Here is a 27,657-nt window from a genome sequence, read left to right as displayed (position 1 = left end):
AACAACTTAAATTATTGTTCTATGCCAGGGGTGTCCAAACTTGGGAACTTTAATGTACTATCAGAAAGAGAAACACATAATATTTGAATAAATTGAGCAATTAATAGAAAGTTTCTTTTGGTCTGTCTTTCTGACATTTCTATTCAAATGCTATTACACAATTTTTAAAACTTCACTATTGTCTTATTGTTGATGTAACACAAGCTGAGGATGATAATGTAAATGTTTAATATAGTCAGTGGTTTGTTAGTTCTGACTTTGCTGCTTCAAAGACATAACATTATGTGAGTCCAATTACACATTTGGAGGGGGGGAGTATCTATCTGGGAATTGAAGTCCACACGACTTAAAGTTCCCAAGTTTGGACACCCCTGTTCTATGCAGACGTAACAGCATTCCTAGAAAAATTGTCGTTGGAATATTTTTATTTCCTTTTTATTTTTCCCTCTAGCAGGAAATACTTCTATTTAAACTTCCTCATAACTCCTGAATCTTACTTATGTTCTCTCTAAAGTGGTATATCTTTTGAACTTTCCTCCCTACTTCTGCTTACTCAACTTACACATCAAATACACATCTCACCATTAGAAAGTACAAAGTCTGAACACTAGCTCTTTGCTGACTCTTCTCTATCCACTTACTTGGGTGTGTCATTGAATTTGCTAAATTGAGGTGTTGTACTAACACTTATTGTATTTTATTGGATTTGGCAGAGTTGGTATGTGAATCCAACCTATGAATTAGAAACTTGGTTTTATCAGTGACCTAAATCTCCATGTATTTTTCAACAGAGCATGATTAGGATAAACCATGCTTACCATAGAGTTTTAACGGAAGTAGTTCAATAGGACTTAAGTACACATGCATAAGCTGTAACTGCACTTGCTCAATTGATAATCAAAGATCTAACTTCGTATAAATGTGCTGTCATCAGCCTGCTGCTTTCTGTTGCTGACCACCCTGCTTCTGTATTTAGAAGACCCCCTTCTCTTTTTGGCAAAATTATTGTGACTTACAGAAGATCAGTGCAGAGGTAATTCTCGCACCTTCAATTGTAAAACTTGGAAGCTAGTTTGTTTAACAGTACTTAAACGAAATTGCATAAACAGTGAAGAAGGTTTTTGGTGGAATCTAAAAGAGGATAGAAGAGAATTGCATCCACGCCTATTCAGACATTGTACTGAATACAGTGCGGTTTATACCCAGATAAATTGAAACAATTGCAGGAGGTTAAATCCCCTGGACTTCTGGATTCGCCATGAATTGGATTGTATGTCTAGTCCATACTCAAGAGCAACAATGAACCCAGGCTGCAAGATGAAATATTCTCCAAATCCCAAAAAGTGCAGACGGAAAAGAAACAAGAGTCGGTTACTTATCGAGTCGACTACAATTCCCAGCAAGCCCCGGAGGAGGGAGTTTTTCGGCTGTTTGTGGAGGCGGGTTTGGAGGCGGGTTTGATTGCTTCGCCTATGTCGGTGCTTCATGGCCGTTTCTTTGCCGATTGGGGGGATTCCTGAGCTCCTTTGCACTGGGCTCTTTTTCGGCAGGAGCGTGCCCTCAAGGACTTCCAATGGCTGGAGCTTCGGCACCCTTGAAAGTGTGCATCGTGGGGTCGGGAAACTGGTGAGTGTGAAATGCTTGCACTTTGCTATGGCTGGTTTTTGTGGGGAGAAATCCCCGCATATTTCATCCTTCCACGAAAACTGACAGCCTCCCTAAACTGGGCGTGGACAGATTTCCGACTAAACCCTCTCCGGGTGCTGCTTTGTCGGGCAGGTGGGACTTTTGCACGTCAGTCTTTTGCAGACGGCTTTAGCGATTGAAGGTTGCCCTTTCCCAGCTTAATTTGGAGATGTGGTTGTTCCAAGTCAGTCTCTTGTCTAATGATGGCGGTGGCATTTCGCGTCCCAAGAGTTTAAACCTAATCCAGTTATCGACGATGGCATTCTCTCAGCCAGATCCTCCACGGGAATGATTGTAGATACTGTCTAACAGGGTCTGATCGGGGGGCGGGGGGGGGCGCCTTAAAAGCATTTCTCTTGCAGTGATTGCAGTGCAAAAAAGGGTTTCCTTGTTGTATGGCACAGTAGTGTATTCATTGTAGTTACAGACCAATAACTCCAGAGGATAAAGCCAATTACAGAATTGGAAGGGGCCTTTGGCTATAACACAAGCAAACCCCATGCTGATAACCATAAAAATGAACATAAAAATGTAACCTTTGTGCCCTTAAAATAAATGTAAGTTATGATTTCGATCTGGAGCCCCATGTACTCATGTGGCACTGTGCTGAAATAATTCTTGGAAAATTTTGCAATAGATTTGGGAAAAGATGCAAAAGTCAAAATTATTAGGAGTCTTGAACACTTTCCCTATAAATATTTTGATTTTTTTAGCCTATAAAAATGTGATTATGGGGAAAATGCAATTGAGGTACAAAAATCATGGGTGGCAACAAGAAAGAAAGGCTTCTCTCAAAACTTAGGGCCTGAAGGCATCAAATGAAGCCGTTTGGAAAGGAAGCACTTCTTCAGGCAGGACATACTGTGAAATTCATTGCCACATAAGAGACATGATGATGGCAATAAACCTGGATAACTTTAAAAATGGATTGAATAACTTTGTGGAGTACAATTCTATCAAGGACTGTCACTTGTGCATACTCAGTTTAGTTCCCGGTGGGGCAACATCCCTTCAGATATCAGGAGCAATAAGCATTGATGGGAGAGAGATGTGTCTCTGTTTCACAAGGATTGCAGAGACCTGCAGTGGTTGGTCCCAGTAAGAAACAGAGGGTTTAGGACTGGGACCAGTCTTTTCCTGACCCATTAGAACTGTTCTTTTGTTCATCAAACTTCCTCTTAGAAATGAGGATGCTTGTTATCAAACACCACTTATCTTTTGGTTTTTTTCCCCAAAACTAAAAAACTAATTAATCCCTATATCTCCTAGGTCCAAAATCTGTGATATTTAAATTAACAGGATCAAACATTTGTTTCAAAAGCCTTCAAAAGTTTTCTGTTCTGCTTCTTCTCTAGCAACATTCTAAATGATGCTAAGAAAACCTATTTTAGGAACAGTAAAACTTTCTATTCTTTCTTTGCCATTCTTTAAAGGGAGAGAAAAATATCTTATCAGCTCATTCCATTCTCTTTTGTGCAGTTGGTTGAAGATAAGAATGAGGCCTGAACATATACAGGCATTTATATGGATAATACAGATAGATCTGAATTTCCATCGCTAAGCCATGCATTCATAAAGTACAACATCTTATAGTCCATTGAGCCACATAAATCAAGAAATATAATCCTAAAATATAAAGAGATTATTATTATTAATGCAGAATACAGAAAGATCATACCAAATATGCTAGTTCTCTTGAAAGTATCAAAGGCAAGATTAGTTGATTTAGAATCTGAACAATGAATTATCTTGGAATGCTTTTTGATCTAATTTTCCTTCAATAAGTCTTAATGAACCAACAAGTACTGAATATAGAAATAATAAGCCTAAAATTCTAAAAAAAATGATATCAATCAAAACATTTCTAGACAGTATTGGGGAAATTATAATCAGGTTGATCATCTTGGTAATCCCCATGTATTTGTTTTGGTCTAATATATTTGATGAAATTGGAAAAATTGAGTAATTTTTAAAGTTAATTTTGTTGTCAGTTTATTTTCTATATATCTCAAAAAATTAACAATTGTAACAGCCTAATATTTTTGTTAAGGGCCTAATTACCCTTTCAATATATGGAAATATATATTGTTTTCAAAGATGTTTTGAACATCTTTTGTTCAATCAAATGTTTGGGAAATTGTACTCTTCACTTACGACTAGTTGTTTAGTGACTGTTCAAAGTTATTACTGATCTCCCCCTGGGCTACTTATCATCCAGATTCAAAGTTAGCTCCCCTGCAGTCATGTGATCCAACTTTGCCAACTTCTTGGCAAATGCCCCACATTTATGGCTTTTTCCATGTCCCATAATCTACTTTTGGTTTCCAGCAAAAACTACCCATTGTGGACAATGGATTGCCTTCATGACTGCAGCATTCACTTAACCCATGTGATGATTCACTTAACAACTGCTGCAGTCATAAAACCAGGTACAGTCAAGTGGGGACCCCCTTAAAATTCAGGGTCAGCAGTCTTAGCCCTGTAATTCCAGGCTCAATTACAGTCATAAAACAAGGACTTTCTACTGTGTTCAGTGGAAATGAGAGAAAAATTAGGAGTGCCTATGGTACTTTAGGAGATTAGTAAAAAGGGGTTTATTTTACCTGTTTAAGCCTCCATTGGTTGAATATGTCAACAGTTTTCTAAACATTTGATAACATAAGAGGCAGGTTCAAGTCTTCCTAATGAATAAACATTCTGTCACCAGAGTAGACTGCCAGATGTTGAGCAAATCTAATGCCCAATGCTAATAATTGGTGAAGGGAGTTCCAAAATGTACTTAAATTTACATTTTTGCATTTATTAGATTTTTCCCCATGGAAAAATTGATATTTCATTGTGTTGATTAATATACTATCAGAAAGAGAAACACATAATATTTGAATAAATTGAGCAATTAATAGAAAATTTCTTTTGGTCTGTCTTTCTGACATTTCTATTCAAATGCTATTACAAAATTTTTAAAACTTCACTATTATCTTATTGTTGATGTAACACAAGCTGAGGATGATAATGTAAATGTTTAATATAATCAGTGGTTTGTTAGTTCTGACTGCTGCTTCAAAGACATAACATTATGTGAGTCCAATTACACATTTGGAGGGGGGGGGAGTATCTATGTGTTACTATTTGTTGCTCTTCCTGGAAGTAAAACTAGCAGAATACTTTCAACACTCAGGAAATGGAACAATTGATTATTTTGCAATTCTGGTTCCCTTTGTTAGCTGTTAATTGAATCGTGGAATACAATAAATTACTTTACAAGGGAAGCACCAGTGTAGTTACTAGATACCAGGCTAGAAACCAGGAGACTATGAGTTCTAATCCTGCCTAAAACACAAAAGCAACTAAGTGATCTTAGGCCAGTTTCTCTGATTCCAGGGAAGGAGGCAATAGCAACCTATTTCCAAAATATTTCCAAGAAAATCACAGAGACTAGACCAGGGAGTCACCAAGAGTGAACACTGGACAGAACTGTACTGTACTGCACAGAACAAAATAGGGGAGCTTTTTCTGCAAAGAGAAAGGTGAAAGAGTTGCAAATACTTGAAATCTAGGGCCCGATATTGTGGGTGAGCCCATTTTTTATTATGTTGATTGTGAGGTTTTTATTGTTCTTAGCTGCTATTTTATGCAGTAATATTGTTTATATTTTGAATTATTGGATATGCTTTTTATTTTGTTAGCCATCCAGAATCATGTATATGAGATGGATAGCCACCAGGGGGCAGTATATACTTTTTCCTTCTGTTCAATTATGTTTGATTCTCAGAGACTGTCAGGACAAGTCCCTGCAGTTTTCTTGACTAGATTTTTCAGAATTAGTTTGAAACTCCTTTCTAGGCCTCAGAGATGGTGACTGGCCTAAAGTCACCCACTGTGCTCAAGATGGGACTGGAACTCATGGTTTCTCGGTATCTAGCCTGATGTCTTATCCACTACACCAAACTGGCTGTAACATATATTCACTTTCATTCTATTTAAAACTTGTTGAGTTTAAATGGCCATTGATCTTACTGTGGTGCTGAAACACTCTATCAGAAATGGGACTGTGGCATTTGAGATGTCTATAAACAGTGCATTAAATTTAAGAGCTTTCTTGGCGCTGGAACTTAATGGTGTTGTCTAGAGTTCAGTTCCCAGCGTAGAAATTATGTAAAACCTCATAAAAGTATGACATAAGATAATAATGGTATATCTCTTTAAAAGGAAGGTAGACAGTGTACATCCTTATAAAGATAGACTCTGCAATAAACCATGTGATTATTTATAGATAGAAAACATGAAAAGGAGATGTGTGTGACAAGATTAAGGGGACGCGATGGCTTAGTGGCTAAGATGCTGAGCTTGTCGATTAGAAAGGTTGGCATATTGGCAGTTCGAATCCCTAGCACCGTGTAACGGAGTGAGCTCCCATTACTTGTCCCAGCTTCTGCCAACCTAGCAGTTCAAAAGCATATAAAAATGCAAGTAGAAAAATAGGAACCACCTTTGGTGAGAAGGTAACAGTGCTCCATGCACCTTCAGCGTTTAGCCATGCCGGCACATGACCATGGAGACATCTTCAGACAACACTGGCTCTTCGGTTTTGAAATGGAGATGAGCACCGCCCTCTAGAGTTGGGAACAACTAGCACTTATGTGCAAGGGGAACCTTTACCTTTTAATGACAAGATTAATGCATATTCAGCACAGCATAGGAGATTTGCCTTGTGAATTTTTAAAATTTATATGTTGCTTCATAGCCTCAGAGAAATACTCTATGTGCTTAGAAAAGTAGTTTGAATGAGCACTACCACCAGGACATTTCTCTTTCAATGATAGCCCTACAATTGAAAATTATATGAATTAATTAGAGCTATTATCTGATTATTACATTTCTTTCTTCCTCAATTTTTAAATTGCATATTTTATATTTTGCATATTTTATAAAATGTATATTTTATAAAGCATATAATTATTATTATTTTTCAGGGGGTCTGCTGTGGCTAAAATAATAGGCAACAATGTAAAGACAATTCAGAAGTTTGCTTCTACGGTGAAAATGTGGGTTTTTGAAGAAACTATTAATGGGAGGAAACTTACAGATATCATAAATAATGATCATGAAAATGTGAAATATCTTCCTGGATATAAACTACCCGAAAATGTGGTAAATATTGGAACGGATATAACTCAATACACTTTCTCTTGATATCTTATGACATACAATTTCTGAAAATAAGAAAACTTCTTTGAAAAATTTTGATCTTTCATGAATGTCTACTACCAAACCTATTATGGGGAAATTGGCTACCTATTCCCTCACTGAATTTCAGACTTGGTTTATTATTTTACCTCATGGGGATAAATTAGATATCATTCCAGAGATTAAAGAAAATAAAGCAATTTTCATTGACATGTATATATGTTAAATTTCAAAAGAACAATTGCCATCTACCACCAAAATTCAAACATAAGGTGTCTTCCTTTGAAGGGTTTTTAAAATAATTCAATTAGAATGTTGCAGTTATACTTTTAGTATAGCTTTTACTAAAATACTTTAAATCTATAATAAATACATTGAGGAAAAGATATAGTAAATGTCGGAGAAAAGAAAAGAAAAAACAGAAAAGAGAAAAGAGAGAGAAAACAGAACAGAAAACATGAAAAATATACAAAAGAAATAGTTTTGAAGCATCCTCTTTTTTCCCCGTGTCAGTGCCTTTTAAAAAATTTAGTATAAATAGAAAGAGCAACATATTCAAAATCCATATATAGGTGAAACTCGAAAAATTAGAATATGCAAAAGTTCATTTATTTCAGTAATGCAACTTAAAAGGTGAAACTAATATATGGGATAGACTCATTACATGCAAAGCAAAATAGTTCAAGCCGTGATTTGTCATAATTATGATGATTATGGCTTACAGCTCATGAAAACCCCAAGTACACAATCTCAGAAGATTAGAATATTGTGGAAAGGTGAAATATTCTAGGCCAGTGATGGCAAACATTTTTTGGCTCGTGTGCCATAAGTGGGGGGAGCACGGGGGGATCGTGTATGGGCATGCTGCACCCATAATGCAATGTGCGACCCCCCAGTATGCATGGGCGCACTACAGACTTGACCCCCCATTTTTACATGCTTTTTTCACCCTCCCCAGGCTCCAGAGGCTTTAGAGGAGCCTGGGGAGGGCAAAAACAGCCTCCCCCTCCCCCCGGACGCCCTCCAGAGGCTTTGGGGACCTTCAGGCGGCTTCCCTGAAGCCTTCGGAACAGTCAAAACGACCCTCTGAGCAAACCAGAAGTGACTTCCTGTTTGCTCGGAGGGCTGTTTTGAGCGCTCGGAAGGCTTCAGGGACCGTCTGGAGGCCACCCAGACGCCTTCGGAGCGCTCAAAACAACCCTCTGAGCAAACCGGAAGTGACTTCCTGTTTGCTCGGAGGGTCGTTTTAAGCATTCCGAAGGCTTCAGGGAAGCCTCCGGACGGTCCCTGAAGCCTTTGGAGCGCTCAAAATGACCCTTCGAGCAAACCGGAAGTCCGTTTTCGAACTTCCGGTTTGCTTGTAGGGCCGGTTTTTTACGCTCCGGAGACTTCATGGAAGCTTATGAAGCCTCCGGAGGGCCTCCAGGAGAGGTGGGGGAGACTCTTTTCACCCTCCCCACGCTCCTATAAAGCCTCTGAAGCCTGGGGAGGGCGAAAAATGGCTTTAAAAAAGGGTGAAATCAGCTGGCTAGTGCGCACATCGTGCTGGCCAGCTGACAGGGCAGCACCTTGCATGCCCTGACAAATGGCTACGCGTGCCATCTGTGGCACATGTGCCATAGGTTCGCCATCACTGTTTTGGCTCAAAGTGTCCCACTCTAATCAGCTAATTAAGCCATAACACCTGCAAAGGGGTCTGGTTCAGTAGGAATCACAATCATGGGAAAGACTGCTGACCTGACACTTGTGCAGAAAACCATCATTGATACCCTCCATAAGGAGGAAAAGCCTCAAAAAGTAATTGCAACAGAAGTTACATGTTCCCAAAGTGCTGTTTCAAAGCACATTAATAGAAAGTTATGTGGAAGGGAAAAGTGTGGAAGAAAAAGGTGCACAAGCAGCAGGGATGACTGCAGCCTAGAGAGGATTGTCATGAAAAAGCAATTCAAAAGATCTGGTCTGTTGCTCAGTGGTCCAAAGTCCTCTTTTCTGATGAGAGCAACTTTTGCATCTCATTTGGAAACCAAGAACCCAGAGTATGGAAGAAGAATCGAGAGGCACACACTGCAAGATGCTTGAAGTCCAGTGTAAAGTTTCCACAGTCTGTGTTAATTTGGGGAGCCATGTCATCTGCTGGTGTTGGTCCACTATGCTTCATTACGTCCACGTTCAACGCAGCTGTCTACCTGTCTAGAAGATGGAGCACTTCATGCTTCCTTCTGCAGACAAGCTTTATGGGGATGCTGACTTCATTTTCCAGCTACCCACACTGCCAAAAGCACCAAAACCTGGTAGAATGACCATGGGATTACTGTGCTTGATTGACTGGCAAACTCGCCTGACCTGAACCCCATAGAGAATCTAAGGGGCACTGCCAAGAGAAAGATGAGAGACACGAGACCGAACAATGCAGAAGAGCTGAAGGCCGCTATTGAAGCATCCTGGTCTTCCATAACACCTCAGCAGTGCCACAGGCTGATAGCTTCCATGCCATGCTGCATTGAGGCAATAATTGCTGCAAAAGGGGCCCAAATGAAGTACTGAGTACATATGCATGCTTATACTTTTCAGAAGTCCAATATTGTTCTATGTACAACAGTCCTTGTTTTATTGATTGCATGTAATATTCTAATTTTCTGAGATTGTGGATTTGGGGTTTTCATGAGCTGTACGCCATAATCATCACAATTATGACAAATCATGGCTTGAACTATCTTGCTTTGCATGGAATGAGTATCTCATATATTAGTTTCACTTTTAAGATGCATTACTGAAATAAATGAACTTTTGCACGATATTCTAATTTTTCGAGTGTCACCTGTAAACAGTATCTTGTCTAGTTACAATTCTTTTCAGTAACACTCATCATAGTAATAATAATAATGTTCCCTCATAATGACAATTCTTTTCCTCATAATATTAATGCATATTATTAATATTAATCAAAATTAATAAGTTACAATAATCAAACCTATTAGTAAAATTAATTGTTCTCTTGTGATTTTAGAAGTTCTAACTTCTGTTTCTTTTATTTAATCATCGATAGAACAGATCCCATATCTCAAAATATTCTGTGTCTTCCTTTTCTTTAATCTTCTTTTTTCTTCCTCAATTTTTTTTCCAGGTTGCAGTCCCAAATCTGACTGAAGCTGTGAAAGATGCAGACTTGTTGGTTTTTGTCATTCCGCATCAGTTCATTTATAAAATCTGTGATGCAATTACTGGGCATTTAACAAAGCAAGCTGTTGGTATAAGTCTTATTAAGGTACAGCAAATAAAATACAAATGTTTCTTTTTGTGTACAAAATAATACTCTAAATTATTTACTTATGTATTCAATTTCTGTAACTGCTCTTAACTGAATTATGGAGTACAACTCAACTAAAGTCATTCTGGGCGACTTATTAAATAATAATTCAATAAAGGTGCAGATAATGAATTCTATAGAAATATAAACTAGGAAATCTTGGTGGTGAAATGTCAGGAGTAGCATCAGGAATGCCCTTTGGCCATGATGATTCAGACTATGAGCTGAAGTCTCATTCACCCAGCCCACAGAAGCACCAAAGGGCAGCCCTTCCATGTTAAGAGTAGGAAGATGGAAGGTAGAATATAATCAGGAGCAGCCAGATGCAGGGTAATAGTTCAATCCAACATGTGCTCAGGAAAAGGCTGACATTCCTGTAGTTATATTCCCACTTGTATATAATTTATTTATTTAAAACATTGCTATAGTCACCCATCTTATATTCATCCCTGGGCGGCTCCCAATCACATCAAAACAACATTAAAAAACCATACTATAATTACAATAGCTAAATGCAATAAAAACAACAGAAGCCCGGTTCTGTTGTGTGGTCATTTGGTATTTTGGAATTGCTGTCCTTGACAGCCAAACCTTAAATGCTTTGCTGTGAAATGTTCTATATTTTTACTGTACATTTTTTTGGAAACTAACTTTCCTTTTACTCAGATAATGAAGTGTCTAATGTACTAGGGCTACTGATATGAACTCTGTTCCTTTGGGCCTTGGACTGAAAACATCTCCTGCTGAATTTACAACTTTAATGTTGCTTAGCTAACTGATTTCATCCTGAGGGATCCAAGACAAGACATACCTAAGTTTTATTTGGCTTCAGTTTTGGAACTACATGTAAAATCATCAACTACTTCTCAGATGTACAGTATATGTGAATTCCTTTTAATCTCACCATTGGATTCTAAACAATTTCTAAAGAAAAAAAATCATAGTTTTGAGTTGCCAAGTCTCCCTTGAATAATGAGAATCTACTTCAGAAAAGAAAATTTGGCTCCTACCCACTACCGTGTTTTCCTGAAAATAAGACTTATTTTCTTTCGACCCTAGAAATAAACATGTGATCATATTTTGGGGGAGGTCTTATTATTTTTGAGGTGCAGGAGGTGGCAAGCATGATCACCCCATGGCTGCTGCTGTGTTGCAATATTTTCAGGGAGGGCTTATTTCCAGGGGAGGGCTTATTTTGGGGGGGAAAGTGTACAAGGCAGGTTGCACAATTTTCCTCTGATCAGATTCCTTTGATTCAACCTAAAGTGGAAGATCTGATAAATTATTGGTACAGCAAAGCAAGATCTAGATTTTAATTAGATTTAATTAAAAATAAATATAGTCAGTGTGATTATTCTCAATCATATACAGTATTTAATAATATTTTTATGCTAAAAGTTTAGTAGCTCCTTGAAGTTTCTAGAGCCATAACTTTTAGAAACTCTGAATGTACCTCTATGCCCTGAATATTGTACACCTCTTTATTTCACTTATTCAATAGACTTGTTTAGATTCTGGTTTTTATTATACCATGGTAACAACTCGGCATTTATTTTAAAATTTATATTAATGGGCTTTGGGAAAGCTTGGTATAAAACCTGGTTATAGTTTTCCAATCTCTATTTTTTTAACTAAAATAAATAATGTGGAAAATATTTTTTCTTTCTATGTTTTGCTGCCTTTCACTAGACTTTAATGGATGCCCTAACTGAAAATTTAGGTAGGCTCAGAATAGCTATACTTTTGCCAGCCATGGTGTTCTAGTAAAATAATGCAATAATAATAATGCACTTTGTTTTTTAATAGTGATTTTAAAATGTGTGAAAGGAAAACATGCTAAATGTTGATTTAGTACAGGACAGAAATATATGTAAATCAGGATCTAAATTCTAAAGACTGTGCTTAAAATATATCATAAACTGAACATGTCTGATTGTAAGCAGACACTGCATCAATAAAGATTAAATAACTCTGTATGGTATGAAAATGCCATTGTAAAGACCATCCAAATCAACTGTAATCACTGCCTTCCTATGTTTCTTGCAGGGTATAGATGAAGGCCCTGAAGGACTCAGACTCATCTCTGATATAATCCGGGCAAACATGGGGATAGATATCAGTGTGTTGATGGGAGCAAACATTGCCAACGAAGTAGCTGCGGAAAAATTCTGTGAAACCACAATAGGTAAATTTCGAAAAATAACATGATGCTTTTCAATAAATGCCTTCATTTCAGTTTTTCCCAATCCTCAGTATCTCCTGAATTTGTTCATTTTTGTTCTGTAATTCTATCCATGGATTAGTAGTAAGTAGGTGTTATTGAACCTAGTGATGCTGAAATTTGTAATATGATATTGCATACAATCCGCTGTAACAAAAATAAGTAGCAAACATTTCCTTTGTGAGAAAAGAAAGGATACCCACCTGTTAGTCTCCTTTAAAAAAAAGAAATTCCTAAATTTTGAACTGTGGTTTTAAAAATATCAGCAGAGTTGCTGTTCATAATATTTGGTGGGTTCAGGAATATCTACAGCAACAATCATTGGCTTCAAAATAACAAATGCAACTGGGTAATCAAAGCTCTGCTTCTTATAACTAACCATTGCATGCATTATATATGTATAAAAAGAATCAGAGTTTTGATTGCCAAATCATGCCTCCCATTTTAAAGCCAATGATAATTTCTGCAGATGTCTCTCACTGCTCTTCACTGCCACTGCAATAACCTTTTGCTCTCAATAAAGTTGCATTTTGATTTTTCATTTCAGTAACATTGTAAAGCTAGAGAAATGATTGAAGCCTGGAAAAGGGCCCCTTGTCGGTTAACAAGAGTGCTGATTTACTACCAGCTTATCAAGTACTTAGGCGTCAACAGCCAATCACCAGCCACCAACAACCAATCAACCAATAGGAAGGCACCACATAAATACGACTCACAGAATAGCCGAAAACACATATTCCAATAGAAAGAAGTTTCCTGAAGATGGGCATGTAGTCCAAAAGCTCGGCAGAGTAAATCTCTGTTCCCAGTGACCAACCCAGATTGGGTCTTAAAACAGATTTCTTCAAGCAGAAGCCCTCCAAGTATTTTGGGACTATAATTCTAGAATATTCAACCAGGATTGAAATCTTAGAAGTTGTTGGGCCAAGGCATCCAGAGAATATCAGATTGAATTATATGAGGAATAGTGTAATCCAAAATAGATCTACTTAAAAAGAAATCGTATAGAGGTTCAATGAGTCTAACTATCAGACAAGCAGTAGCAATACGATACAATAGCTTGACATATATCAAGGCCTTCCAAATTCTGCATGTATTTTTTGTCTTATAGCTGACAAATCATGCCTTATGTATTGCCGTTGTATCTCAGGTACGCCTGTTTTGTCAGTAGTATAATTATTTGATAAGATAAATCAGGATGCTAGAGGTATGAAATATGTATTGCCTTGGCTGTTTCCGTATTAGCCAAAGGGTAAATTGGTTTTCTCTATATTTTATTCACCATAATATACAGATACAAAATAAAGAGGCCTTTATTAATAAGAAGCTTATATCAGATGCAACTACAAATAAAATATGATTAGACAGCATAGAATTGAACATATATACAAGAATAATCAGGTGCTAACCTCTATACTGTATTTTTTGGATTATAAATCACTCCAGATTATAAAATGTACCTAGCTTTGGGGGAGGAAAACAAGGGGGGGGGGAAATCCCAGCATCCATCCAGTATTCATCTGGCTTATTTGCAGTAGCCTGTTCGCCACTGCCAATTTGCCACCCCATTAGCCATCCCCCATTCACCACTGTCCATTCACCCCCCCCATTCGCCGCCACCTGTTTTCCTGCACCTCCGCCCACCGTCGCTGCCAGTTTGCCGCCACCTCAATCCATTCTAGAACAGTTGATTGGCACCACACCAACCCCCCTGCAATATTCAGAGTATAAGATGCACAGACATTTCCACCCACTTTTGGGGGGAGGAAAAGTGCATCTTATACTCCGAAAAATGAGGTAGATTTTCCCCAAAGATGCTTTTCTAAAAGGCAACTGGGTGTTTGGGGTTTTTTTTCCTTGAAAACATTTCATTTGTTATCCAAAAAACTTTTTCAGTTCTGACTCGCCTGAACCCCCTTGGATAAGAAGTGAAACGTTTTCAAGGGAAAAAAACTAAGAAAGTGCAGTCCAGTTACTTTTTGGAAAAGCACCTTTGGAATAACCATGACCTGGATGGTTAAGAATCTCCATAGACCTCTAGAGATTTTTTGGTTCATTTCTCATCTCTCAATAGAATCCTATCTTAACCATTCTGGTATGAAATAACAATTGCTCTGGAATCAGGAAGGATTTTGAAATACAGCATGCTAAAGATTCAGTAGATTCATTTTTTATTGTATTGTGTAAGCTTTCTTTTGTTTCTTGCTTGGAAATGCTGAGCTGATAACTAAATGACATTAGCAATCTTCCCCCTTTCCTCTCCCTACTTCCCAACAAAAACAGGATGCAAAATCTTGGAAAATGGCCTCCTTTTCAAAGAACTTCTACAGACCCCAAACTTCAGAATAACTGTTGTGGATGATGCTGATACAGTTGAGATTTGTGGTGCTCTTAAGGTACTTTTTAAATTTTTATTGGCATTAAAATAATAAATTGCCTAAGACCTACTCATAAGACTAGAGAAACACTTGCTAAGAAGTTTGTTACCAGAACTGAATTTAGTGTTTGCTTCCTCTGCAATCTTCAATAACATGTTGGTGCCAAAACTACCTTATTGAATTAATGCAAAATTTCTCTCAGTACACAGGCACTTACATCTTCTTGTTTCAAAAGCACTTTGAAATAGGAATTTTAGATTGTAATTGTTGGTTGGTTAAATGGTAAGCAACAAGAACTAGGGCAGCTTTTCCCTTTCATGGATAAAGGTGAAATTGTACTGAGTTCATGTAAGATTCACATAGAATTTAGATAAGTAGCCAAGTTTTGTAACCATGGTGAATTAAGATTTTTATATCTTGGTTTATAATTCTAAGTGACACTGAATGGATTCTCATATTGCAACACATATTTTCATCTCTGAATGGGTTTCCAGACAAGATACAAGGCACTGAAACTTATCATTCTTAGAATTTCAGCCAACATAGTCACTGGGATATAATTCACTACATAAAGGTGATAGACAACTACGGCAGGTTGTGCCCTATTTAAATGCATTTCCATCACAGCAGAGTTGTGGTAAAATGTAAAATTAACCTGGAAATTGGTAATTGTTTAAGACTCTTCACTATTATCATACAAATCAAAAATACTTTCAGAAATCAGAATTTCCTTTCTTCAAGATAATTCGGCTGCTTTATTACCAGGTAATGCTAGTGATTTATGCATAAGGACATACATAAGGGGTAGCTTATCAGTTTAATTTAGAAACATGCCTGCTCAGAAAAAAAATATGGAGTGGGCATCAGTTAAAGAGGATGATATGAACAAACGTAACAGGGCTCCTTTATGGCACAGGTGTCAAACTTGATTGTGTCACATAACTTGTGACGTATCATGATGTTTTTTTGCCTTTGCGGAGCTGGGGTGGGTGTGGCTTGTGCTTGATGCATCCGGCCCATGGGCCGCCCGTCTGACACCCTTACTTTGGGGAATGGCTTTGCCCAGCAGACTATTAATGAAAGATATCAATGATATTAATATCATTTTGTGCTTGTAACATGTTTTCAAAATTCCAAATTTGCTTGTTAGCACCCAATCGCCTTTTGTGACTTTCTGATAAACAAAGTCAATGGGGAAGTCATATTCTCTTAACAACCATTTTACTAACTTAACAACAGCAATGATTCATTTAACAACTGTGGCAAAAAAGTCGCAAAATGGGGCAAAATTCACTTAACAAATATCTTAACTTGGATGTAGAAATTTTAGGTTAAGTTGTGGTTGTAAGTTGAGGACTTGTGTGTGTGTGTGCGTGTGTGTGTGTGTGCGCGCGTGTTGAGATGTACATATGTTTAAATTTATGTGGCATGCATGTAACTGTAAGTTCAATGAGTTCTTCCATCATCCTGCAGTCTCTTTGCCTTTTCCATGTCATTTATATAGAACATAGTGGCAGTGGGAGCTGGCTTTTGTGACGGTCTTCGCTGTGGAGATAATACCAAAGCAGCTGTCATAAGACTTGGATTAATGGAAATGATAGCTTTTGCCAAAATCTTCTGCAAGGGGCAGGTCTCAATTGCTACTTTCCTGGAGAGCTGTGGAGTTGCAGATTTAATCACAACTTGTTACGGTGGCCGAAATCGGAGAGTGGCTGAAGCATTTGTTAAAACAGGAAAGGTATATTACTTGCAGTGTCAGGGATACTTTCTCTCAACCCAGGAAGCTAACATATTTGGAATGATTCTTTTGTGATTGTATTAGAGCTGGGGTGTCCAAACTTGGCAACTTTAAGACTTGTGGACTTCAACTCTCCGGCCGAAATCGGAGAGTGGCTGAAGCATTTGTTAAAACAGGAAAGGTATATTACTTGTAGTGTCAGGGATACTTTCTCTCAACCCAGGAAGCTAACATATTTGGAATGATTCTTTTGTGATTGTATTAGAGCAGGGGTGTCCAAACTTGGCAACTTTAAGACTTGTGGACTTCAACTCCCAGAATTCCCCAGCCAGCTCTGCTCTGCTGGCTGGGGAATTCTGGCAGTTGAAGTCCACAAGTCTTAAAGTTGCCAAGTTTGGACACCCCTGTATTAGAGGATAATAATGTACATTTTTGCACTTAGTTAGAACTTACATTATAGAAACATAAACCCAATAACTGCAAACTTACATTTTTAAAATTTATTTCTAAGCAGTACTGAAATTACTGAGCGGCCAAAAGGGGCCAGGTCCTTTATTTTTATGATGAATTTTTTAGTAAATATTTTTAAAGGACTCTTAAATTATATTAAAACGAAAATGAGAAGAAAATAAATCCCACCCAAAGGTTAGTGGCCATCCTGAATCAGAACTTCTAAAAATGCTTCAGGCAATAACTACTTTATTAAGAGCTAGGCGAAGTCATAACCACAGTGCCAGTGTATTCACAGTGTTAATAGCAGATTAGCTGTTAATTGTAATAAGAGTAGGACAGTGATGGCGAACCTTTTTTGGCTCGCGTGCCACAAGTGGGGGGAGCGCAGGGGGGTCGAGTGCAGGCGTGCCGCACCCATAATGCAACGCGCGACCCCCCCAGTGCGCATGCGCGTACAACGTGCAACCCCCCATTTTTGCATGCTTTTTTCGCCCTCCCCAGGCTCCAGGGGCTTTATAGGAGCCTGGGGAGGGCGAAAAGAGCCACCCCCGACCCCCCCGAGGACCTCTGGAGGCTTCAGGGACCGTCCAGAGGCTTCCCTGAAGCCTTCGGAGTGCTTAAAACCACCCTCCGAGCAAACCAGAAGTGACTTCCGGGTTGCTCGGAGGGTGGTTTTAAGCGTTCTGAAGGCTTCAGGGACGGTCCGTAAAGCCTCTGGGGGGTGGGGGAGGCTCTTTTCGCCCTCCCCAGGCTCCTATAAAGCCTCTGGAGCCTGGGGAAGGCGAAAAATAGCTTTTAAAAAGGTGAACTCAGGTGGCCAGCACGCGCATGCGCGCTCGCCAGCTGACAGGGCAGGGCCTCGCGTGCCCTGACAAATGGCTCCGCGTGCCACTTGTGGCACGCGTGCCATAGGTTCACCATCACTGGAGTAGGACTTGCTAATTCTTTGCTTTGGTAGATTGGTAAAGGGATAATCAACTTGGAAGTAGGATTTCTATCTGGAACTGTTAGCAAACAATTGATATAGTATGTTCTAATCATCTTACATTCTTATCTATATCAGTGAAACTTAGAAATACTTTTTTTAACATTCAGAGTATTGAAGAACTGGAGCAAGAGATGTTGAATGGGCAGAAACTTCAAGGACCACAGACTTCTGCAGAAGTGTATCACATTCTTCAACAGAAAGGTTTGGTGGAAAAGTAAGTGAGCCACTAATCTACCGATTTCTTCCCCCTATTTTCAACCCCAAATACCTCCCAAATCTGCTATAAAAACATTTGGATCTTTTGAGATTGTATTAGAAAGTAAGGACTCTCTTCTACTCAGAGAGTCTTCTACGACTGAGGTACTAATGATTACTGAGCTATAAATATAAATGATCTCCCAGTAATAATATTAAAATACAAATAGTCTCATTCTGCTTGTTTTGACAAAATTCAAACCATAATTTTATCTAACGTGTTTCCTTGAAAATAAGACAGGGCCTTCTTTTCTTTTGACCCCCGAAATAAGCACTAGGTCTTATTTTCGGGGAGGTCTTATTATTTTTGAGGTGCAGGAGGAGGTGAGCATGGCACCCCATGGCTGCTGCTATGTTGCAATATTTTTGGGGAGGGGTTATTTTTGGGGGAGGGGTTATTTCAATGCATGTGCTCAAACACCTGGTTGGGCTTATTATCTGGGGAGGTCTTATTTTTGGGGAAACAGGGTAGCCCCTTTAAAATTGGGTGCATGCTTAAAATGTTTGCACACCTGATTTCTTGAAAATTCAAAAATTCAAAAAGTGTTTATCCTAAGTGATTCATCTGGCTTCCATGCTGAAGGAAGCATCAGAATCTGGATCTCCCCATTCCCAACATATTGGCACTCAATGAATACGTTGTAAACTTATTGGGTAACCTTTTCCCGCAGTGAAGGAAAAAGAAGATACATTTCTCCTCTAAATTTTTTTGGGAATTTTATTTTTTTATGCACTGTAATTTGTTAATTTAGGGGCCAGTCCATTTAAATATATATAAATCTGTTTGTGCCAACAGAAAAAGGAGATACAAATCAAATAAATAAATAAATGGTATCTCAGATTTACTTTGGTCATCAGAATATTTAAAAAGTTGAACACCAATAACTTGATTGTCTCCCCTAGTAAGATGATTGCTTGTCTTATTTTTTAGGTTTCCACTATTTACTGCTGTTTATAAAATCTGCTATGAAGGAAAGCCTGTCCAAGAAATGATCTCCTGCCTCCAAAGCCATCCAGAGCATATATAAAGCATGCTTTGCCATTATCACATTTCTTGCCTTTTCATACTCATTCATGAGTCCAAAGTAATGTCATTGGCTTACCTACTCCATGAAGAAATTGCAGAAATATATGTGTCTTTGGATTTCTCTTAATTGTGTATTATACAGCTCCTAGAATACTAGCTGTTATTTTTAGTGGCTACGATTTAGTTGGCTTTCAAATATACTGTGTAGAACTAACACACTCCTCAAACTTCCTAATCCTCTTGCCCTATTTGAAACATTTGATGTTCTTTTCTAATGCTTCCTTTTCAAGCAGGGATCGTCTAGACTACCCAATGATTCAAGGGGAATATGCAATTAGGGCAAAAATAAGGTACTACAGTACTCCAAAACCAGATGCAGTAATAGCATCAAGGAGAGCTTTACTTGTTGATGTCTGGAGACCTATAAACTGAGCACATCATATCAATATCACCTAGAAACTGTTTCCTAAAGTATAGTAAGCTTCAAGACCCTGCATTCAGATTTTTTTCAGTCAGATTTGCACATCTTGTATGGCATAGATTGCCATTTAATGAAAAGTACTTTGGTATCATTTAATTAGTGGGAAGTGGTATTAAGATTTTTAAAACTTAGATTTTAAAAATAATTTATTCTTAAAAGTAATTTAAAGAAATTAAGATTTTTCAAATGTGCTTTTAAAGCGATTGTGGCCTCTTTTTTAAAAAAAATATTGGCTTGCCAATCCAGTAAGCTATGGAAGTACATTTCCTAAGGACTCCCGCTCTATCAGGATATGATGGGAATTGTAGTCCTAAGTGATAAGGTTGCTGTTTAAAGCAAAAATTTGCCATCCAATATTTATCCCTTCTCTAATTCAGCTTTCTCCACTTTCTCTACCTAAGCTAAGAATTTAAGGGAACAAATCAAAGCTTTTTTGATCTAGTTGTGATGCTTAACATCACATATTTTTAAACAATGCATAATCCTGTGGATTTATATATGCAGCTCCAAAACTGCTCTTAGCTGAAAATTAAGGTGATAATATAGGCACATACATGAAGATGAAGCATAGCTGTGTGGAAGTTTTTACATAATATGTTATAAGACTGCAACCCATCACTCAGGTTGATCAGCTGCCCAGAAGTTCTTTCTGGTGGCATTTAACAAGTAATCTGCTGTCATACTCTAATGTGTCAAAACTTGGTGTAGAATTTCTATTTCCTCAGCATATTGTTTGTCCATTTGTGGGATTAAATTAGAAAGAGCCAAAGAGTTCCAGCAAGTTTCTGATATGGGAGTGTACAGCTTTTTCACTGAACTAACAACGGCATGCGTGCTTTGTGTTTACACTACCCAGCAGTCCAGTACTTGAGACACAGAATTGACATATATCAGCCTTTAACAACCTGGAGAGTGACAGACCAGTAAAAATCTGGAAAGCGTGGTCTTCACACATTTTAATTCTACCCACTTGGGAAGGCTAGTGCAGATAACATAAGATGATTATATCCAAAGTGAATATACTTGTGGTTCCCATTACTCTGCAATTGCTCATTACTACAAAACATTACTATTTTAGCTATTTTTATTTTGGTGCCTTTTTTTGTTTCTGTTCCAACTGTTATTTGAGTTGCCTTTGGAAATCCATTTATCAGGAGCCCACTTGTTAGGTTTGATTGTTTAGAACGGGAATAAGAAAAATGACAAAAATCATGTTGGTTAAATAAGTAATAGTCTGATTAACAAATTAAGTAAAGCTATCATCTCAATTGCTGCCTTCACATCTGTGGAATTACTGCATCTATCATTTGTGACCAACATGGGTAGTCTACTACTTCTGGAAGGCATTTGATTGGGGGAAGCTGACCTACCATATATGAAATTAATCATGTGTAAATACTAGTTGTCTTGATTATTAAGCTAAAATTAATACCTTATCTTAGAATAATAGAATGAAAGGGTGGAAGGAATCTTGGAGGTCTTCTAGTCTATCCTCCTGCCTTAGACAGATCTCCTTAAGCCATTCCAGACAAATGGTTGTTCAATTTTTTTTCTTGAAAATCTCCAGCAATGGAGCTCTCACAACTCCAGAAGGCAAGCTATTCCATTGATTAATCATTTTCACTGTCAGAAAATTCCTTAATTCCAGATTGGAACTTCCTCTGAAGAGCTCCTACTCTGTGCTCTGCTCCAAGGTGTTATGAATAATAAATTGAAGCCCTCTTCCCCATGACAGCCTTTGAAGTATTGGAAGATTGCTATCATTCATTAGGCCAAATCATGCCTTGTTCCCTTAGCCATTCATCACACTTTAGCTTCCAAACTCCTTATCATCTTTGTTGCTCTTCTCTACACTCTGTCTATTCTTCAAAAAGCAGAGTAGCAGAGTGGTTCCCCTCCAATTTATCCTTTTAATAACCTTAGCTGAGGACAACGACCAGCTGAAAGTTATTCAGTTTGCTTATAGGCTGACTGGCAGGATTTGAATAAAAAATTCCATTCATAGCTTGAAATGTTCATTGTAATACTAAATTGGACTACATTTATTTTACATATACTCCCTGGTCTTAGAGCATTAATTTAGAATGGCTTATTCTCCTGTTGAGCTCATTCATTTCCGCAGTCACTTTTATAATGAATTGTCTGTTTTAAGTGGCCTGAATAAGATTATTGCATGATTTTTGAGATAGAAGAGGCTGACTCGAGCACAATCATTTCACAGCTGGGATCACATTGAAAATTAGGAAATCAAGGTTTTAAAAAAACTTTCTATACCATTATTTTTCTTCCCTTACAGAAAACATTAGAAATTTATTTTGAGATACAAACCTCTGAGTTTTCCACGGGTGGCAGTCACAATTGACTATATATGGCAAGCATTATTCTTGTCTCTTTTTCCTCCTCTAAATTTTTTCTGTAACACATGAAGTAGATTCTAGAATGATAATTTGGTAGACTGGAGAATTCAGGACCCTGCAAATGTTGCAAGATCCCGCTTCTCATTAACTCCAATCAGGTGGTTAGTGATCAGAAGATTGGGAGCTGTAGTCCAGCAATCTCTGAAGGACACCAAATTCCCACTCTGAATTTAAAAGGAAAGTAGTTCCTTCTTGAAACACCCCAAATAATGCTCGGAATGTGACCCAAATCTTTCTCAATTTGGATGCTTCCACATGTGTTGAAACTGATTGTAGTCCCAACACATCTGGAAAGTTGTCAGTTGAGTGTAGCTATTCTACCCCAATGAAAATCTGATATATTTTGCTTTAAGCAGTTAAAGCAATTTTTCTGCTGCTGATGTTCATAACTTAGAATGACTTAAATACAACATGGTGATGAAAAAAATGTTTATACATTTGGAAAGGCACAATTGAGAAAAGGCTAATATCATAATAGAAAACACTTTATAGTATCAAAGCCTCCTAGCCCTAATATGAAGTGCCTGCTTTTCTTTTAATATTGAATCTAAACTAATATTTCTTCCTTTAATTCTAACATTCAATATGTATAGCCATTTTGTATATGTATTTGTAATACATAAAGGGTTCTGTAAACTGAATGTGAAGAGTTATGCATATTGTCAAATTGTTTAAAACTATTTACTCCTATTTTACTCCTTTTTCCCCACTTGATTTTTAAAATCAGATGGAAGGGTTAGTAAAAGATTTATCTATGTCACTCATTGTTTTCAATAAAACATAATATTCTGTGTTTCTTATTTGTACATTCAGTGCTTAGGATTTGTTTCTCTCTCAATTGTATTTGCTACATTAATTTCTTCAGAAAGGGAACAGGAAATCAAAAGGTTAGAAACTGCTAATGCCTCTATGATTAATATACACTGTAACAGCCACTTGCAAACAGAAATTCAGGTAACGTAGGAGTTGACCTAATAGTATTTAATAGTAGTATTTTTATTTGGTATGCACATATTTAATAAATACAAAAAATATTTTCCCCACAACAACTTGTATCGATGCAACTTTTATTAATGACAGATAAAATGTGAAAAAGTAGAATAAGTTGGGGAAAAGATATAAGGATATCTGTCACGTTTGTGATCAAATGTAGCATATCAAAGTATATCTCCAAATCTACAACACAAAGTGCACTTACTTTTTTAATGGGTCTTATTTCTGAGTAAACATACATAATGTAGCTTTAAGTATAACAAAGGGGTATATTCCGGTTACTTTACTTACCTTTTATCATGAGAAGGTGTAGAAATTCAAAATTAGTAACAGCTTTTTACAGGTAACCCTCGACTTACAACCACAATCGAGCCCAATGTCTGTTACTAAGCAAGGCAGAATTTAAGTGAGTTTTGCCTTTTATGACTTTTTGCCATAATTGTGAAGTGAATCACTTCAGCTGTTAAGTGAATCATGGTCGTTAAGCAAACCTGGCTTCCTCCATTGACTTTGCTTGTCAGAAGCCAGCTGGGAAGGTCACAAGTGATCACATGACCCTGAGACAGTGCAATTGTCATAAATACATGTCACTTGCCACTTGCCTGAATTTTGGTCATGTGACTATGAGGATGTTGTAGTTATCGTAAAGGTGAAAAAACGATCGTACATTTCTTTTTTCAGTGCTACTGAATGGTCACTAAAAATGGTTGTAAGTCAAGGACTATCACTTTCTAAATTGCATGTCTGCTTTTAGTGCATTTGAGACTCATAGAGATAGTTGATACTATCTATTTCCAATTAAACAAGCGGCGTATATATGCCTGCTATAAGTACCTTGAAGCAAAAAAGAGCTCCATACAAGTAAAACATCCATGTGGGAAACAAGCTGCAAATGAGTCAGAGTATTGGAAAGGACTATTCTTCATAAAAGGGAAATATGAACAATCATATACGGACTGCTTTATGCCAGGCTTTTGCCCAACACCACATTGAATAAAGACAGTGGTGGGATTTAAATGTCATTAGAGATTCCTAATGACCGGCTGGGGCTATGTGGCTAGGGGGGATGTCATGTGACTGAATGGGTGTGGCTAACTCAACATCATTTACAGCAAGGTCCACTGCTACCGCCTTATTGCCTACCTGCCTGCAAACAATGAATGCTGCAGAGACGGGGTGATTTTCTATGTACGGTTCTGAGCCCCTTTCCCTCCCTCCTTGGGCTGATAAAATAAAAGTACATCTAAAGATTGTGACTGCCTGCCAAGCCTGCCTAGCGCATGTTGGCAAAAGGAGGCTGGGGGGGAACAGAAGGGCCAACAGAAACCTCCCATTTTCCGCCTCCATTGGGTTGTCTGCACTGATCTGGGTGGGGAAGTGGAAAGGGAAGCAAAAAGCCCACTCGGCCCATACCAGCATGACATCTTCCACCTTGCTGAGTTTGGGCATTGGGAGCTTGACGAGTAGATTGTGCGCCCCAAGGTCCATCTGCTGAGAGTCCATGCTTCCCGCATTGCCCATGGTGATGGCCCTTCCTCAAAGAAGGGGAGTGGGGGAGATCAGTCCACCTCTGTGCCCGGGTTTCTCCTGCCAGATTTCAAACTCCGTTGCTGCTCTTCCACCAAGTCTGGCTCTGGCTGCAGCTGATTGTCCAGACCCCAGGGCCACCAGTGGGCTTGTTAAGGAGGACCGCTCCACCCCAGCCATGTGTTTTCCAGCCTGGGCTGCTAGAAGTGGAAAGCATGCTACCACTAAGCTCCCAGGTTCCATGCATGAGCACTGGAAGCCAAGTTGTTCCCTGCCTGTTCCAGTACTCCTTCCACGCCCATTCAGCCCACATTCTCCTCCCACTCCAAGCACAGTGTGAAGTTCCCAGAAGATGATCTAATTAATTTACGAGCCTCGAGACAAAGTTCAAAAGAAATCCAATCATTTATTAGGATCAACATTATGGCATGAATTCCTGTGGAGCCAAAACTGCTTTCACTTAATTGCGCTTGAACTTTACCCCTGTATCCCCTCCCTTCTGTCCTGCGTCATAACTCATATTCTCCAACTAGGCTGTAGACATGAGATCCGACTCTGGCCGAAGGCATGCATGGAATTTCCACCTCCGTGCCAGCCTGATAATAGTCATGGCAACGCTTTAGAAGTTGACATCCAGCTCCCCTCACTTCCCGAAAGTGACCTGTGTGACACAGACAATGTGAGTACTGGTATATAACTTAGGGATGTGTCCCTCACACAGGCTTGCTTGGATATTCTGCATGGAATTTTGCTATGAGGCGATCAGCCTGGATATTTCTACTTTTCACCCAAGATGCCTCCGATAATGGGTAGCCCTTCCATTTGATTAAGTATTGGAGTTGTCCCTTGTGCCACCTTGAATCGAGGATTCATTAAACTTCATAATGGGTTTGGCCCCCTATGACCATGTGAAGGAGGGGAAGTTTCCCCCCACCTTCAGAATGAAGTGCGGATCGCCAGCCCTTCTAAGAAGCATATCTCTGAATAAGCAAAAATAAAACCCGAGAACATGTTCTAATGAAAACAAACTTTAATATGAAAATAAAAATAAATCTTACTATCTAATTCTTACATTCTGGCACGAGCAATTGTTGCCCACCTCCTCCGGCAGGCAAACGAAAGATCAGAAGGGAAGTACAAGAATGTATGACGTATTATGAAACGTGTTAGGAGACATGCGCAGTAAATCATTGTCAGATAAGAAAAACATTTCTACAGTATAACTCAGAACAGAGGCTCAAGTAGACAAACCAAAATAATGCAGTGACACCCGGTATCTGATGACATTTCCAACACTTTTCTGATTTATTCTTGGACATTCTTGCAATTCTCGTTGGGGATAGATGCCACCTGTAAAACATCTTATACAAATTTTCTCTATATGCAGTTGACATTGTCATTTTATAATTTTGAGACCACAATTTCTGCCATTTTTCTAAGTCTATCCCATACCCAAAGTTTTTTCCCCAAGCTATCATAGTTTAACTTGTTCCTCTTGTAATTTAGTCTCTAATAAATATCCATATAGTTTTTAATTACTTTTTCATCAGTACCAATTAAAATTTTATCTAACTCAGTCATTTCATTGTAAAGACCTATTGATTTTCTATCTTCATTATATCTAGATTGTATCTGTAAGTATGAATACCAATTCATTTCTATTCCTTCTTGTTTCAACTCATGAATAGATTTGAGTTCACCCTCTGTATTCAATATTTCAACATATCTTACTGTTTGTTCCTTTTTATATATTATTGGATATGAAAATGCTTCAATAATTGATATCCAGGCTGGAGTTTTTAAATAGTGTAATCTTTTGTGGGATCCGTATTTTGATACCTTGACGTACAGGTTGGCTTGCAGAAGTTTCTCCAGTACTTGGCGGACCAGGGGTATGTGGTTGTCCATGGTCTCTGTGTAGATAAGGATATCATCTAGGTAGACAAGGACCCCCTTGTAGAGGTGCTCATGTAGCACCTCATGTATTAACTGCATGAATACTGCTGGGGGGCCCTGCAGCCCGAAAGGCATGACTTTGTATTGAAAGTTCTCAAGGGGGCAGTTGAATGCTATTTTCCACTCATCTCCCTCTCTGATACATACTCGGTAGTTTGCTTCTCTGAAGTCTAGTTTGGTGAAGACTTTTCCCTTGGCCAGATGAAACAGCATGTCCTTCATGAGGGAGAGTGGGTATAGGTTATGTATGCACACCCCATTTATCCCTCGAAAGTCAACACACAATCTCATGGTTCCATCTTTTTTTTCTTTGAAGAAGACTGGTGCCGCGACCCGTGGCTTGGCTGGCTTAATGAAACCCCTTGCTAGGTTTTTGTCTATGTATTTGCACATCTCTTGCATTTCCCGGGGCGTCATGGCATACAGTTTGGGCTTGGGTAGTTTTGCCCCGGGGATAATTTTGATGGCATAGTCCAGTGATGGCGAACCTTTTTTGGCTCGCGTGCCACAAGTGGGGGGAGCACAGGGGGGTCAAGTGCGGGCGTGCTGCACCCATAATGCAACGCGCAACCCCCCCAGTGTGCATGTGAGCACAACGCGCGACCCCCCCAGTGCGCATGTGCGCACAACGCGTGACCCCCCCTCATTTTTACATGCTTTTTTCGCCCTCCCCAGGCTCCAGGGGCTTTATAGGAGCCTGGGGAGGGCGAAAGGAGCCTCCCCCGACCCCCCGGAGGCCCTCGGAGGGTCGTTTTAAGCGCTCCGAAGGCATCAGGGAAGCCTCAGATGGTCCCTGAAGCCTTCGGAACGCTTAAAACGACCCTCCGAGCAATCTGGAAGTCACTTCCAGTTTGCTCGGAGGGTGGTTTAAAGCGTTCCGAAGGCTTCAGGGACGGTCCCTGAAGCCTCCGGGGGGGGGGAGGCTCTTTTCACCCTCCCCAGGCGAAAAAGCCTCTGGAGCCTGGGGAAAGTGAAAAATAGCTTTTAAAAAGGTGAACTCAGCTGGCCAGCGAGCGCATGCGCACTTGCCAGCTGACAGGGCA

General features: G+C 38.8%; 1 protein-coding gene across 1 annotated transcript; it reads left to right on the top strand.

Annotated features, from left to right (window-relative positions):
• Window positions 1–1,141: 1,141 nt before the first annotated feature.
• Window positions 1,142–23,187, top strand: GPD1L (glycerol-3-phosphate dehydrogenase 1 like). The gene is given in 10 exon segments (XM_081932313.1): window positions 1,142–1,377; window positions 1,380–1,494; window positions 1,497–1,626; window positions 6,660–6,837; window positions 9,998–10,138; window positions 12,227–12,365; window positions 14,685–14,797; window positions 16,284–16,517; window positions 18,066–18,172; window positions 19,145–23,187. Coding segments are annotated over 10 exon segments (1,359 nt in total). The 5' UTR covers window positions 1,142–1,272; the 3' UTR covers window positions 19,242–23,187.
• The last annotated feature ends 4,470 nt before the right edge of the window (window positions 23,188–27,657 follow it).

The sequence above is a fragment of the Natrix helvetica genome, assembly GCF_964273705.1.
Source record: "Natrix helvetica genome assembly, chromosome: Z".
In the NCBI taxonomy this organism is placed as follows: domain Eukaryota; kingdom Metazoa; phylum Chordata; class Lepidosauria; order Squamata; family Natricidae; genus Natrix; species Natrix helvetica.
Note: the sequence above shows the minus strand (reverse complement) of the source record. Positions and strands in the feature narration are given on the sequence as shown.